At 40.8% G+C, this 16,527-nt stretch overlaps 1 protein-coding gene across 11 annotated transcripts in view; it reads right to left on the bottom strand.

Annotated features, from left to right (window-relative positions):
- The window catches only part of Nbeal1 (neurobeachin like 1), a 260,021-nt gene extending 248,860 nt beyond the window's left edge, over window positions 1–11,161 (bottom strand). For 10 of the 11 annotated variants that reach the window (XR_003851600.1, XR_003851601.1, XM_029569970.1 and 7 more), the window contains exons 1-2: window positions 11,056–11,161; window positions 10,006–10,276 (exon numbers count right to left, since the gene is read on the bottom strand). Coding sequence is in view for 9 of the 11 variants with exons in the window: in XM_029569970.1 (XP_029425830.1) it covers window positions 10,006–10,056 (51 nt within the window). In the remaining 2 variants the exon portion in view is untranslated. Of the gene's footprint in view, window positions 1–10,005; window positions 10,277–11,022 lie in introns of all 11 variants that reach the window. The other variant, XM_029569965.1, reaches the window with a different exon arrangement.
- Window positions 11,162–16,527: the final 5,366 nt, after the last annotated feature.

Below are 16,527 nucleotides of genomic sequence, written 5' to 3'. Positions count from 1 at the left end.
GAAATTATAAATTTGAGAATTTTCGCATTTAAAAAAGAATTTCTTGGGGCTGGAGACATAGCTCAGAGGTTAAGATCATTGGCTATTCTTACTGAGGACCCAGGTTTATTTCCCAGTACCCATATGTCAGCAAACAACAGTCCTTAACTTCAGTTCCAGGGGCTCTGAAGCCCTCTTCCTGCTTCCAAGAGTACCAGACATATACAGGGTACACTCATATTTGTGCAGACAAAACATTCATATGTATAAAATAAAAATCTTTTAAATTTTTTTAAAATTTATTTCCTTCTTTGGGCTTTCTTGTTCTTTTCTCTCTTCATATAGATGTACTAGCTATCTATTCTTGTGAATTAAGGATCCCCACTCCACTACTTTTATTACTTGTTCTTCAATCAAGATTTTTTCTTAAGTAGGTTTCTTACCTTTTAAACAGAGACTTTTTTTAAAAACCTGCTATCAATTTCTTCCTTAACTATATGCTGGTCAAAAAAAAAAAAAAACCATAACTCGGGGCTGGAGAGATGACTTAGTGGTTAAGAGCACTGGCTGATCGTGCAAAAAAATCTGGGTTCAGTTCCCAGCATCCACATGACAGCTAATAAGCATCCTTAATGCCAGTTCCAGGAGATTCAATGCCCTCTTCTGGCCTCCACAGGCACTACACACACTGTACACTTACATACACACAGGCAAAACACTCATACACATAAAATAAAAATAAATCAAAAATTAAAAAAAAAACAAAAAACATAACTGAGGGCTTAGGAGATAGGTCAACTGTTAAAGTAGTTGTCTTAAAAGCATGAGGGCCTAAGTTCAATCATCTGCCAAACTCACATTTTAAAAAAAAACCTTTGGCCAGGTGTGGTGGCACATGCCTTTAATCCCAGCAGAAGTTCAAGTTCTACAAACTAAAGTGGCATCTGATCTGGAATGGGGGGGCATGCCTGAAATCCCAGCATCTGGGAGATGAAGGCAAGAGGATTAATACAGGTCATCCCTGATTACATAGGGAGTTTGAGGCCAACTAGGACCACATTACACCCTATCTCAAAAACAAAAATCAAGCCAACAGGATGGCTCAGCAGGTAAAAAGGCAGTTGCTGCCAAACCTAATGACCTGAATTCAATTCCTAGGATCTACATGCTAGGAGAGAACCATCACTCAAAGTTGTCCACCTACTTTCACTTGTGTGCTGTGGCACATGTGTACACACACACACATACACACCATAATAAATTTTAAAAATACATTAACAAAAATGGCATCCTGGGGGCTGGAGAAATAGTTCAGCAGTTAAGAGCATTGACTGCACTTGCAGAAGACCTGGGTTTGGTTCCCAGCACCCACATGGCATTAACTCCAGTTCCAGGGGATTCTACGCACTCTTCTGACATTTGCAGGTACTGCACAACACAGGTGCACTTACATGGATGCAGGCAATACACATAAAATAAATAAAATTGTTTTTAAAATGGCACCCTTTCTGTTTTCATTGTATTTGTCTTTGTAAAGTTTTATTACATAGCTAGCCATTTGATGCATTTAAGGTATTAACATGTATATAGAAATTTGAGTAATTTCAGAGAAACAGTCCAAGCAACTTAGCTTAATTATCAGAAATGAAAACCTATACTAAAACTGCTTTTTGTTGTGTTTTGCTCATGCCTATGCTTTCCTGGAACAACATCTGTGACTATTAAGCATCTTTTTTTTTTTTTTTTTTTTTTTGAGACAGGATCTCCCTGTAGCCTCAGCTGGCTTGGAATTTACTATGTAGACCAGGCTGGCCAGAGAGCCAATTGCCTCTGCCTCCAAAGTGCTAAGACTAAAGGCGTGCACTACCATGCCCAATATAGCAATGAAACTGTAGATCAATCACATTAGGGGAACCTATCTTGTAAGCAGCATTGTTATTCAATTTTAAGGGAACATTTATAAATGATTATCAGTAGCTAATCAATTCACAGAGTTATAGTTTCTCTAATTATATGCCTCTAGAATTACAGATGGGTTCTTGGGAATCTGAGAATGTTCAGATGTTTTAAATGCCAAAGTTCAGCCGGCCGTGGTGGCGCACACCTTTAATCCTAGCACTTGGGAGGCCAGCCTGGTCTACATAGCGAGTTCAGATGTTTTAAATGCCAATCAAGATCCTTGACCAGTTTGGTTATAAAAAAAAAAAGTCAGGAAACATTTTAAAATGTTAAAAGTAGCATGGTAGCAAATATAAGCCTGAATTTACTAAAAGAAAACAGTGGACACAAGCCACATAACTCAAATTATACAATACTTGCTTAGCACACATAAGTACCTGGGTTCAATTCCTAACACCATAAAAATAAAAAATAAAAAAAAAAGAACTTTTATTTTTAACATCTTCCGTATCACTTTTTAGACTGCTTTTACTAAAGCTGCCAATAACCTCCAATATATGCTTCATAATGTCTTTTTGTTTGGGGGAATTTTTTTTTCAGTGTGTGTGTGTGTGTCTCTGTGTGTCTGTGTGTGTCTAAGCATACACACACAGGTCAGAAGCCAACGTTGGGTCTTAGTCCTCACCTTCCACCTCACTGAGACAAAGTCTCTTGTTCGCCATTATCCCCAACAGGCTAGCTGGCCCAGGAGCTTCCAGGGATTTTCCTGTCTTCAACACTGATCTGGCTGTAGGTGCACTGGGATTAGAGATGGGTGCTACTGCATCTGGCATCTGGCTTTACATGGTTTTTAGAGATAAGAACTCCAGTTCTCACACTTGCACAGGCACTTTATCCACTGGGCCTTCTTTGTCCTAGTTTTGTATTTTGTTTTGGAACCAGAATCCTCTTGCCTCAGCCTTCTGAGTGCTGGCAGTGCATACGTGCACCATCAAATGCTTTTCTTGAATCTCATGTTGAATTCTTTGAGACTACTCCCTTCTTCATAACAACATCCTGCTTTCTGGGGCAACCATCTCTCCTGGTTCTCCCATCAAATTCATTAAGAAGCATTACATGTCTAAGGCAGGGAAGTAATGGGCTCCACTTGTCCTAAATGATAGTAGTTCTCTGGGACTTCCTGACTTTAACCCTCTTCTCTTCCTACAGGCCTACAATTGCCAATATGATGACCCTCAAATATTTCTTTCTACCACAGTCCTCCTTTTGAACTCCATATCCACATATGAAGTATTTCTACCTAAATATCACTCAAAGACTGAAAACAGAATGCTTGTCTGAAAACCCAGTGATTTTGTATTAGTTAATTCTGTAAAAAGGATGCCCAAGTATCAGTTTCCAAAAAATTACTCTGACTCACATAATGCTACATGTCTACATACTAAGTGCTACCTTAGTACCATCTACCAGGGAAATCTACAAAATCAAAATAAAAAATGTTCATGCATCTTAACTTTTTAGAGAAGTGCATAAGCTCCTCAAATCAAACCACAATGGTAATATGATTTCCTAAAGACAACCTTCAGGTCTCCTGAGATAAACTACACATTTCTTACTTTCACATCTACCTTCCTAAAACAAACATGTAATCATGAACCACTAGTACAATTTTTTTCAAATCTACATTAAAAAGTACTTGCCATTTTATCTAAATAAAATGCTGCTAAAATCTACTTTCATTTTTAAGCAAAACTTTTATTCTGAAAAGGAACCTTACTCTGAGCTCACTGGAAAACTATCTATTTCAGTCATATTCCAAATTTAGAAGGACAAAAGGCAACAGCAGGAAATGTAGCATCACTAAGGTCCAAAACAAACTTGGTTTAGAGTGGGGGAAAATAAAGACACACATCATATTCAAGTTGACTAAGAACTATGCTTGAATGTCAAACTGAAAAAAAAGATTAAAAATGTAAGATACTTATTAGCACAGCTTCATTACTACCAAATGAGAAAAAAAGCCCTTTACTATAAATGCAAAGGCTAAAAGGAAATTATCTTGATATACTCCCAGATATATGTATATAAGATACTAATAATTATATATTTATATGTCTTATTTTTAATGTACATGTAAATACAAGTTCATATTTTTCTTCAACAACTCTGATATATTAAAAAAAGTAACATTTTCTTGGGGCTGGAGAGCTGGCTCAGAGATTAAGAGCACTGGCTGTTCTTACAGAGGACCTGGGTTTGATTCCCAGCACCCACATGGCAGCTATCAACGGTCTGTAACTCCAGTTCCAGGGGATCTGACGCCCTCTTCTGACCTCTGAGGGCAGTGCATAACACAGGTATACTTACGGACATGTAGGCAATATACTCATACACATAAAATAAAAATAAAACATTTTAAATTTTTAAAAAGTTACATTTTCTTTGGCCAGGCGTGGTGGCGCACGCCTTTAATCCCAGCACATGGGAGGCAGAGGCAGGCAGATCTCTGTGAGTTCAAGGCATGGCCTGGTCTACATAGTAAGTTCCAGGACATGTGGGGCTACAGGGAGACCCTGTCTCAAAAAGACCAAAAAAAAAAAAAGTTACATTTTCTTTTCCATTTGACAGATAAGAAAATCAAAATTTAAGAACTAGGTGACCTGCTTTAAGGTCCTTAACATGAAAAGCAGAACTGGAACTAAATTTTAGTTCAATTTCTATTAGCTCCACTCAGATTTTCAAAGTAAACTAAATCAACAAAAAACAAAAGATTAGACATGCCTACAATATCAACACTTGGGAGGATAAGGCATGAATATTGAGTTCTAGGTTGGCATGTGCTAAATGAGAACCTATCTCAAAAAAAAAAAAAAATAAGTGGGCTGGCTCAGAGGTTAAGAGCACTGGCTGTTGCAGAGGACGCAGGTTCAAGTACCAGCACCCACATGGCAGCTAACCATTCCTAACTCCAGTTCCAAGGGATCCAACACCCTCTTCTGACCTCCCCGGGCATTGCATGACATGGGTACACTTAAATACATGCAGGCACTACACTCATACACATAAAATAAAAAATAAAAATAATGAAAAAAATATTTTATAAATAAATAAATAAAAGCAAATGAAACCTGAATTTCAACCTGTACAGACAAAGTATCACACTTTGAGGCTGAAGAGATGACGCAGTTATTAAAGGCTAAGGCTAACAACCAAAACATCAAAATGTCACACTTTAATAACATTTTGAGATCACTTATATCAAAAAGAATAAAAATACGTTAATCTTACCTAAGAATTTGAGATATTTTGTTTCTCTTCTACATATTTCTGACAACACTCTGACAAAGACTCTGTGTTAGTTTGTTTCTTCATTGCTGTGACAAAATACTCTGACCACTACCAACTTGGGGAGGAAAGGGTTTATTTAGCTTACATATCCTAGGTCACAGTTCATCCAGGAGCCCAAGGTAGCAACTCAGGGCAGGAACCTGGAGGCAGAGGCTGGAGCACAGGCCATGGAGGAATGCTGCTTACTGGCTTGCTCTCCTGGCCCCTGCTCAGCCTGCTTTCTTATGCAACACAGGCCCACCTGCCCAGGGGTGTCACCACCCGCAGTGGGCTGAGCCCTCCTACATCACTCATCAAGAAGATGCCCCTCAGACATGTCCACAGGCCAGTCCAATAGAGGCAATTCCCCAATTGAGGCTGCCTCAACCCAGGTGTGTCAAGTTGACACAAACTATCCAGCACAGACTGTCTGACAGAAATACTTCCTAATCAAGCCTGGTTGTACAAGTCTATAATCCCAGCTACTTGGGAAGCTCAGGCAGGATGATGTCAAGTTCAAAGCCTACCTGGACTAGAAAATGAGTTCAAGGCCAAACTGGACTTTGTGAGACCCTGACTCAGAAAATAAAGAGGGCTGAGGAGCAAAGTCCTAGCTAGGTTCAATCACCAGTATTGAAAAAAAAAGAAAGGAATCCTGTCCAAACGCAGCAGTTGAGATGAGTTTATTATACATATATATCTTTATATGCAAAAATATGAATTCCAAAAAGGTACGTAATTCCACAAGTTGATAAACAGTTGTAAAAAACTGTCCTCCTCTGTTTTTGTTTCTGAAGAAATGATGTCAGAAGACACTAGGTTGTCATTTTGCCTTCTACAGTAAAGACAAGTACATAACTGTTGAACTAAAACCCAGATATCAGATAAGACCAGTTTGAATTAATGTTTAACTTATAAGAGCTATATGAAATGCAATGTTAATCAAATCCTTGACCTTGGGTGGGGATAACTATTAGGAAGCAAGGGAAGTTCAGACTACATATAATTTGAATTAGTAGTTATATGCACTACTGAAAACAGTCTTCAGAGAACAGGAATACTGGGTGATCAGAAATCTTCCTGCTTATATAATAACTACCATATAAGGTTAATAAATCTGTTATAAACAGTCATATTTCTAGCATGAAATTAAACCCTATTCCTAGAAGACAAGGTAAGAAAAATTAAACCTGAAGAGTTTTGTAACAAATGACATGAGATGATATATATGTTACTCAGCCTGACATAATTCCATAGCATTCCTTTTACAAAACAGTATACCAAGGGTCCACCTGTTAAACTCATTATTCAGTGGCAGCATTCAAATTATTACAATAGTGACCTATTACTGACAACCGGACTATGTGTACTGAGGTTAGTTTAGGGCTGTGGCAAATATGCAAGATATTTTAACTCAATGCCATAAAGTAAACCTTCAAAAATCTTCAAAGATGTCTCTTCAATCAAGTATGTATACAATGTTTTGTTTTGTTTTGTTTCTTTTGGGGGGGAGGTGGTCTTTTTTTTTACTTACTCAACAAACCAAGAAGGACAACAACATGGTAAACACTGTTTAAATTTTAATCATTAAAAATAAACCTGGCCGGGCATGGTGGCACACACCTGTAGTCCCAGCACTTGGGAGGCAGAGGCGGGCGGATCTCTGTGAGTTCAAGGCTAGCCTGGTCTACATAGTGAGTTCCAGGACAGCTGGGGCCACAGGGAGACCCTGCTTCAAAAAGACAAAAATAAATAAATAAATAAATAAATAAAATACACCTGATACTCAAGAAAAACTGGTCACTTTGTTAGTCAATCAAATAACTGCTCCAAAAATTGACAGCATCAAACATTCATGCAGCCTGCCTTCCTTTCAAAGAAGTATCATCAATAACTGATGAAGGGACATTTTTCTGTGTCCCCTAACAAATGAAAAACTACATTACAGTTTTGCAAAAATCTTCATGCAATAGATAAAATTATTGCTGAATGCTTTATTTATTATTATAGCTTTCCATGCTGAAAACAGAACCTGAATCAATTAACTTTCTACACTTGCCTGTTTATAGGTGTCCACAGAGGAACAATTAAATAAAACCATGGGAGTCCATTAGCAAAATCTAGACCGTAGAAAACTCTAAGGTCAAAAACTGCTTTCTTCCACAAATAAATAGGAAAAAAAAAAAAATGCTGTAAAAAATTTAGAGGGGATCCTCTAAAGTAAAGCTTCAAACATACTTTCAATAAAATACATGCAAATACTTTGTTTAAATAGTGTCTGGATAAAACAGATGCTTTTTTATTGAAAGAGTTGTCTTTTTTTTTTTTTAATTTATTGCTTTTTTTTTTAACATTTTACGTGTATGCGTGTATTGCCTGCATGTAGGAAAGTGCACCCGTGTCGTGCAGTGCCCTCAGAGGTCAGAAGATCCCCTGGGGCTGGAGTTATGGACAATTGTTAGCTGCCACGTGGGTGCTGGGATTCGAACTCCAGTCTTCTGCAAGAACAACCAGTGTTCTTAACTGCTGAGCCATCTCTCCAGCCCTGTTTTTTAATTTTTTAAGCTATCTTTTTTTTTGGGGGGGGGGGTCTTTTTGAGACAGGGTCTCCCGGTAGCCCCATCTGGCCTGGAACTCACTATGATGTACACCAGGCTGGCCTTGAACTCACAGAGATCCACCTGCCTCTGCCTCCCAAGTGCTGGGATTAATTAATGGCATGAGCCACCAATCCCTGCTAGAGTTATCTATTTTTTTGGGGGGAGGGGCAGGTTCTTTTTGAGACAGGGTCTCCCTGTAGCTCCAGCTGTCCTGGAACTCACTGTGTAGACCAGGTTAGCCTTGAACTCACAGAGATCCACCTGCCTCTGCCTCCTGAGTGCTGGGATTAAAGGCATGCACCACTATGCCTGCCGATTTATCTATTTTTAAAGAGATATTTCTGGCATTAAACTACACAAACCTAAAGTTACTTTTTTTTTTTGGTCTTTTTGAAACAGCGTCTCCCTGTAGCCCCAGCTGTCCTGGAACTCACTATATAAACCAGGCTGGCCTTGAACTCACAAAAGACTGCCGCTGCCTCCTGAACACTGGGATTAAAGACATGCGCCACCACACCGGGCTTTAAAGTTACTTTTTAAATCCATATTAAGATTTCAAGGTATGCACGTGTGTGTACATAGATGCATACACATACATACACATATACACACACACACACACACACACACACACAAATATCCTTTTTAATCTTTTTTTTTTTTTCGATCTTTTTGATACAGGGTCTCCCTATAGCCCCAGCTGTCCTGGAACTATGTAGACCAGGCTGGCCTCGAACTCACAAAGATCAGCCTGCCTCTACCTCCTGAGTGCTGCACACATAAATATCCTTTAATAATTACAACTATATATCTAACCAGGAAGTTAAGGAAAACTCCAGTGAAATCTCTAAATTATTACAGATGAGATCATTTTTAAGGGGTGATTTGCTTTTTAAACAGTTGAAAGTATAAAAAAAGAGCCTGAAGGAATAATGCCAAAATACACTTAACTTAAACAGTAGATTGGAGCTGTTCCTCTGACCATTGCCAGTATCTTCAAAGTAATAATAATGCTCCTCACTTGAAAAACATGCTTTTAAACAGCATCCTTCTCAATAACCTAAAATCAAATTTGTCATGTGAAAATTCATAAGAAAGGGGAGGAAAAGAAAGTTTTAGGTTTGTTTTTTGTTTCTTTTTGGTCTTTTTGAGACAGCTGTAGCCCCAGCTGGCCTGGATTCACTATGGACCAAGCTGGCCTCGAATTCACAGAGATCTGCCTGCCTCTGTGTCCCGAGTGGTGGGATTAAAGGCATGTGCCACCACACCCAGCAAGAAAGTTATTTTTGAATGGCAAAAACAAAAATATTGAGGAGTCAGAGTGGTTAAATGCAAGGATGTGAGTCAGGCACTTCTGAGTTCTAGGTTCAACCCCACATCATTTTCTCATCAGTAAAAGTGGATAATTACAACCCCTGCCTCACTGGACTGTGGTTAGTATCAAATGAGACAATGCTCCTATATGTTAACATAATGGTAATCACATAGGAGGACCCTAAATCAATAACCTTTGTACACTAAAAGGCCAATGACGGAGAAAAAAGTTTAATATCCTCACAAAAATGTCTTCATTCTATCCTCATTTGAGGGAGAAAAAGAGCAGCATAACAATAAAAATATTTTGGACACATGAGATGCCTCAATGCCTGTCAACTTGAGTTCAATCCCCAAAACCCAAGAAAAGGTAAACAGAACCAACTCCACAAAGTTGTCCTCTGACCTGCACAAGAATGCACCCACCACACACATCCTACACACACTAAGACTGTTCTTTTGGGGGTTTAGGTTCACCTACGTAATTTTGAGATCATTAAAGTATCAAAAAACACGTGTGTTTGTTTTGTTTTTTGTTTGGTTGGTTTTTATTTTAAGCAGGGTCTCCCTGTGGCCCCAGCTGTCCTGGAACTCACTATGTAGACCAGGCTGACCTCAATTGAACTCACATAAATCTGCCTGCCTCTGCCTCCCAAGTGCTGGGACTACAGGTGTGCGCCACCAGGCCCGACTCATGTAAGTTTTTAATAGTTGGACAATACTGTCAATTTACTTAAATCTGAAACAGTGGGAAATAAAAAATTTCTAACATTTTTAAATTTAGGATCACTAATAGAAAATACACTCCTATTAAGGTGATAAGGCTGGTTACAAAATTTTATAATCAAGTATTTTTAAGCACAGAAATAAAAAGGAAAGCAATTACCTTTGTACAATAAAGCATCCAAAGTTCAAAGAGCCTCTCTCTGGATGCCATTCTGGCTTTCACTCTGGCACCTTAATTTTTCCTCAAAAAGAAGGTTCAAGATCACAGAGTGTTCATTTTATTCTCCTAGTTTCTCAGCCGTTACAGTAAAGCTCAAAGCAGTGGGGTGAACAAAAGTAAACGAAAACAAATGGACTGTCTCTTGTCAATAAAAAACAATTTCAGCAGTTAGTCCAACATATCTTCATCAAGAGTAGCTGGGCACTCAAATCTGTGAAATAGAAAAATACCCAAAGGTTTAGGGGGGGAGGCATGTTTTTTTAATCTAGACTTACCAGAAACTAAAATATTTATCTGCTTTGTCTGCCCCAAATCAAAGGGATAAACTTTTACACTGATTAGATGTCAGAGAAACTTGTTTCCAGAAGGCATCGCGACTAACACAGCATGCAACAGCAAGGTGAAATTCTGGAAATCTCTAGGGCGGAGTCACACCCCAAATGTGTTAAATGACACTCAAGAAGACTCCCACTCAGAGGTTTTCCGTTAACCATAAAGACGAGGAACATAATCTATAAATACATACAATGTCTCAGAGAGGTCTAGCCTGCTACTTGAAAGTTGCTGGGAATGTTTGCTGCTTTGCAGGGCAAGGCGTGGGGGAGGGTGGGAGGAATTCCCGTTTGTTTGTTTTAGCAATCCTCGGAGCATGAAAGTCGAGCTGCCCACCTGGCCTGCCCACCTCTCCACCAAGGAAGGAGCACGCAGCGCGCGAAGGACCGCATCCCGGGAGCTTACAAGCGTGCCGGGGATCTTTACTTTTCTCCCCAGCCGAGGCAAACCGCTGGCTTGCCAATCAGCTTCAGAAGCGCGGCGGGGCCCTCCGGGACCCAAGCAGGGACCCGCGCCAGCCGGCCGTAGCCGGACACACCCTGGCCGGCCTCTCCCCCCGACGCCACCGCCCCTCAGCTACAGCCCTCCACCTCAGTGCCTCGGCCCTCCCGCCCCGCAACACACCAAGGCCTCCGCCGGGATCCCCTCTCCCCTCACCGCGCTCGCAGGCCCACCGCTGCCACCCCGGCCGCCGACTAGCTTGCAGCCCTCAGCCCTGCCCAGGGCCAAGCCCCGTGTCACTCCACAGCCCAGCGGGCGGGAGTCGGAGGCGGGGTCGTGACGGCGCGGGGCGGGGCGCGAAGACAGAGGAGCCGGGGCGGGGTAGCCCCTCGGCTAGTCATTCCGGCCGGCCGGGATTTATCAGGCCTTGGGGCGGACGCTTCTCATTGGTCGCTCAGCCCAGAAGCCCCGCCCCCAGCATGCCTGCGCAGACGCAGTCGACAAGGTTCCTAGGACTGCGGGCGATGGGCACGAGCTCCAGCACTCAGGTCAGCAGTCTTCCGACTGGACGTGAGGAGCGACGTATGACGTCAGCGCCCCGCCCCACCCCGCTCCTGCTAGGTGGGACGGGCGGAGCTTTCAGCCGTTTTGGTTAGGGTAGCTTGGAACCGTACACTGACAATTAGAGAGGAGTATCTTTTGGTTTCTTTGTAGAAATAGGATTGGTCCTGGGACTTTATAGTAACGTAAAAACACAACACTCACACCTCCAAGAAAAAAATTTCCCTTAATGGTGTTGGCATCTTGTCATTGCTGCTCTGCGAGTCTGAGGCTAATCTGGGCTACATGAGACCTTGTCCCAAAAGAAAAAGGAACAGGGGAGAGGGCACAACCAGGAAAAGTGCCGAATATAAGAAATAAATGATTATGGCCCATTTTCAGTCTGAGGTTTATTTAGAATTCAGTGGCGAGTCACAGATAAGCAGTAGGCACTAGGCCCCTGTCTTCCCTAGCTAGCAGCTGAGGCAAGCTTGTCTAGGCACCCTCAGTTCGTCTTAAGGTTGAAAGTTGTCTGCAGTCTGGTATGTGACTAAGGCCACGCATAAAAAAAGGGGAAGGAATTCAGAGCCCCAGCATATTCGTTAGATAAGGCTTTGCACCTTAAACCAATAGGATGGGGATTGGGGAAGGAGACACTATTAGACACCGGGAAAACTGTACACCAGAAGAATTCAGCCAATGAGAATTGTCGGGGACAGAGAAATGTGATTAGGACTCTAAAAGCCACTGTTTGGTGCCAAATGGCTCACCAGCCATTCTGCCTTTTCTCTAGGCTGATGCCGGCTTCTGCAGAATTCTTTAAAAAAAAAAAAGTTCCAGGCTTCACTAGTCATTTGAATTAATTATTACAGAGTGAGGGTCTTGTTTCTCACACCATGCAAGTTTGACTGTACTGACCAAACTGACCCCATTTTGGATAAAGTAGCCATCTTAGAAGCTTAGCCATAATGTATTTCTAGCTCAAGGGTTGTTTTCAGAAACCCTGACCCCTTTCTCCCTTTTCCTCCAAAGAGAATGCTGCCACGGTCACTTGCTCATTAGACATATAGAAAACAAAATTATTACGATATGACGAACTGCTGATTCTGGCTTCTATAACTTGCTTGTTTTGCTATTTTAGGGCATCTTGACCTGTAAACTGAGATCACCCTCTACCCTATTATTTGGGGACCACCTTGTCAACATTCCTTTTGGGAGGTTTTAGCTTTAAAAAGTCTCCTTTCTCTCTCCCTCCCCACTGCAGCACTCTAATCAGAAACCGTGACCACAGTCCAAGCTAGCGTGAATAAAATATTTTATCTCGATCTGAATTGAGTCTGGTGGTCTTTCCTCAGTAGTCCCGGGGTCCATAACATGACCACCTGAGGTAGAAGGTGGAGACAGGAAAACCAGTTTGACCCTGGAGGGCCGGCTAGCCTGGAGACACCTGCCCAATAAACAAGAGAAACCCTGACTCAACAAGGTCGAAGACAGGAACCTACTTCAGAAAGTTGTCCTCTGACCTACACACACACACACACACACACACACACACACACACAATTTTTACAGCTACTAATGGCATCACGGGGGGTCCCACTCTCATGATCTGTATAAAAAAATCAACCAATGCCCTATTTTGTCTCAGCTATTTTCATCTATGACAAGTCTATAAACTTTTCTTGTAAAGAGACATGGAGTAAATATTTCAGCTTTGCAGCCCATGCTACAACTTGCTTATCAAAATAGAAAACACATCTTGTGATACTGTCACCAGAATCCAGAGTTCTTATTGCCTGTCACCACAAACACCAACAAGTAGAGGACAGGAATTAAAGCATTATGCTGTGCTTTGTTTAGAAAGTCAATGATCTGAGGAGGTGACTGATTAACATCCTACAAATTTGCCTTCTATCTCATCTCCAGCCAGCTGTCTTTAAAGGGAGTGGAAACACTGCAGCCTCAGTTTAGTCTTGGCCCTTTGGTCAGGTGGCCAGCCTTGTCTGGAAGGTTCATGGGCTTGTTATTTATCTGCTTCTGCCATTTGCACTTTTCCCACATAATGGTCTCTGTAAGCTGGGTTTGCATACTTCCAAGACCACTGAGCCTTATATTCCTCCCTAGGTATCACTTGGGCTAAGGGTTAACTCAAACCATGAGCAGTGATGTGGAGCTATTTAAAATGTATGTGTGCAGATTCCTTTCTACAATACAAGTACAAATGTGACCTTATAAGATATACAAGTGCCCCATCTGTTCCCCACCACCACCCGTATGCAAATATTAGATGAAATTCATTTCTCAGTGTTTGAACACTGCCCTGCCCATCCTTTACTATTGTTCTTATCTGCTTTCATCCAACCATGACAAGGGTGAGAATAGTTTGCAACCTTCAGGTTTTATACAGAAATCACATTTTACTTTCAACTCTTTCCTTGGTTGTCTAGCACAGGTCTTAAAATTTTTCCTTTCTCAACCCCTTTTTGCCTGGGAACTTTTTACATGACCTTGGGTATATAGTTCTATAAAATAAATAACATAAATCAAAGATTTACTGATGATAAATCATAATGAGATTTATTTTAAAACAATTCTGGTATATAGGTAATTTTATATGTTAAAGATGGAAGTAATTTTATGTATTTTACATAAAGAATTAAATATTGGCTGAATATTTAATACTGCAGGTCATAGACCATCCTCAACATTTATTTTTGAGTTTGTTGCTATTTCAATTTTGTAATCGTCAATGCTAAGAATATTCTCACAAATATGTAGTACAAAATAGCAGAGGTGAGCTGGGAGGATGGTTCAGTAGATAAAGTGCTTGTTCCACAAGCATGAGGACATGAGTTTGAATCTTCAGAACAAACTTAATACTTACATGCTAAGGAATGATGATAGAAAATATTAAAAGTTCGTTTTCCATAATTAAATCATTATGCCTCTATAAAAGCAGAAGACTTCATGTGTACAGTAAAAACACAGAATTCAGCATCAACTGGCCTGAAGGTGGTAGGGGTGTGGGTAATTCATAATATATGATAGTCTTGAACCTGAGCTAAGGTATTTCAGGAAGCAGTCATGGCCATGATGTGGAGTACAGACATCTTCACATTCTGTGTGGTGTAGAAGTGCACATCTTGTGTGTTCAAACCAAGACTACAGTGAAGTGCTATAGTACCACACAGAACATCTCAGGTTTGTTATGTACTTTATTTTAAATTGAGCTTTGGTGTTTGTGCGTCCAGAAATCTTTTACTGTTGTCACATTTTTCCCAATCCCCATATAGTATGACAAACCATAGTTACTTTCCTGGGTCTACTGGGAAAAACAAACAAAAAACAACACTTAACATGCCAAAGCTTCAGGGAAAGGGCTCAGGGTATAGCTCAGTGGCAGAACACCCATAAGGCCCTGGGGTCTATTCCTCAGTAATGGGTGTAGAGATGACTCAGGAGGAAAAGCACCTTCCTAAGGAATCCTCCATTTTAGTAATTAGCAACTTCTTTCAGTTGCTCAGTCCAAGAACCTAAAAAGTATGATTTGCATCTTCCTCATGCACTTCAAATCCAATTTAATTCTATGACTGTATCTTTGAAATATATCTAGAATCTAACCATTTCACCATGCCACCCACACCACTACCACCTTCTGGCCAGTTAACGCTAAAACTTTCTCTGGGTTGCTGTAACAGCCTTTATACACATTCTGTTGCTTCTAATCGTAAACCCTTGTCATCCAATGGATTATTCTCAACATAGCTGAAAGAATTTTTTTTGAGACAGGGTCTCACTATGTAGCCTTAGCTAGCCTGAAACTTTCCATATAGACCAAGCTGGCCTCAACTCAAAAAGATCTGCCTGCCTCTACCTCCTGAGTATTGAGATTAAAAATATGTGCCACTATACCCAGCTGCCTGAGAGATCTTTTAACACAGAAATAAGATGTCATGCCCCTGCTGCAAACCCTCAAATGGGCTTCCCATGACACTTACAAAGACCTGCAAGGACCTACTGTGCTTCAGCCCACACCTGCCTCTCTGACTTCTCAAGCTCTTTTGGTCTCCCTTTATTTCATTGGAGGCATATGACTTCCGTGCTGCTCCAAAAGTACACAAAGCACACTCCAGCCTCTGGGATGTTCGCATGCTGTCCTTCTTACCTGTAATGCACTTACCCCAGATGTCTGTGCACATCTTCAAATCTCTACTGAAAAATCACTTTATCCTTGAAGCATTCTCTGAGCTTTCTTCACAAAACACTAACCTTCTTACTCTATTTTTTCACTGTAGCACTTAACAGCTGAAACATAATGTATCAGTTTTGTGTTCTCCATAGTAAAATGCAGACACCATGAAAACACAGACTTTGTTCACGCCTATATTCTTAGGCTCTTCCTGCCTTATACACAATAGGAGCTCAATAAATATTTGCAACAATATGAATGAAATTACCTGTTTCACTAGAAGTTCCTATATCATTCCTATAAGTTATTTTACAAGACGTTAGACTCTTCATAAAACTATTGCTCTATCCAGGCATGGTGGTACATGCCTTTAGTCCCAGCGCTTGGGAGGCAGAGGCAGGCAGATCTCTGTGAGTTCGAGGACAGCATGGTCTACATAGCAAGTTCCAGGTTAGCTGAGCAAGTTCCAGGTTAGTGGAGCATAGTAGCACACACCTTCAGTCCCAGCACTCAGGAGGCAGAGGTAGGCAAATCTCTGTGAGATCAGGGTCAGCCTGGCTCATGTTGGAAGTTAGAGGCCAGCTGATGCTAAAGGGAGACCCTGCCTTGAAAAAGCAATAATAATAAATTTGTACAGTAAAGCAAAAAGTAATACTACTACTTTATTCCTTTTAAACAAAGACTGATGATATCATATTGACTGTTTCTAAAAACTTTGAAGTGGGCTGGAGAGATGGCTCAGCGGTTAAGAACACTGGTTGTTCTTGCAGAAGACCTGGGTTCAAACCCTAGCACCCACATGACAGCTAACAACTGTCTGTAATTCCAGTCCCAGGGGATCCGACAGCCTCTTCTGACTGCCTCGAGCATTGCATGACACGGGTGCACTTACCTACATGCAGGCAATATACTCATACACATAAAATAAAAATAATAAATAAAATTTAAAAAAATAAAAT

This window comes from Nannospalax galili, unplaced genomic scaffold, assembly GCF_000622305.1.
Source record: "Nannospalax galili isolate Female #2095 unplaced genomic scaffold, S.galili_v1.0 scaffold281, whole genome shotgun sequence".
Classification (NCBI taxonomy): Eukaryota; Metazoa; Chordata; class Mammalia; order Rodentia; family Spalacidae; genus Nannospalax; species Nannospalax galili.
The sequence above is the reverse complement of the archived record's forward strand: the minus strand, read 5'-3'. Positions and strand labels throughout refer to the sequence as shown.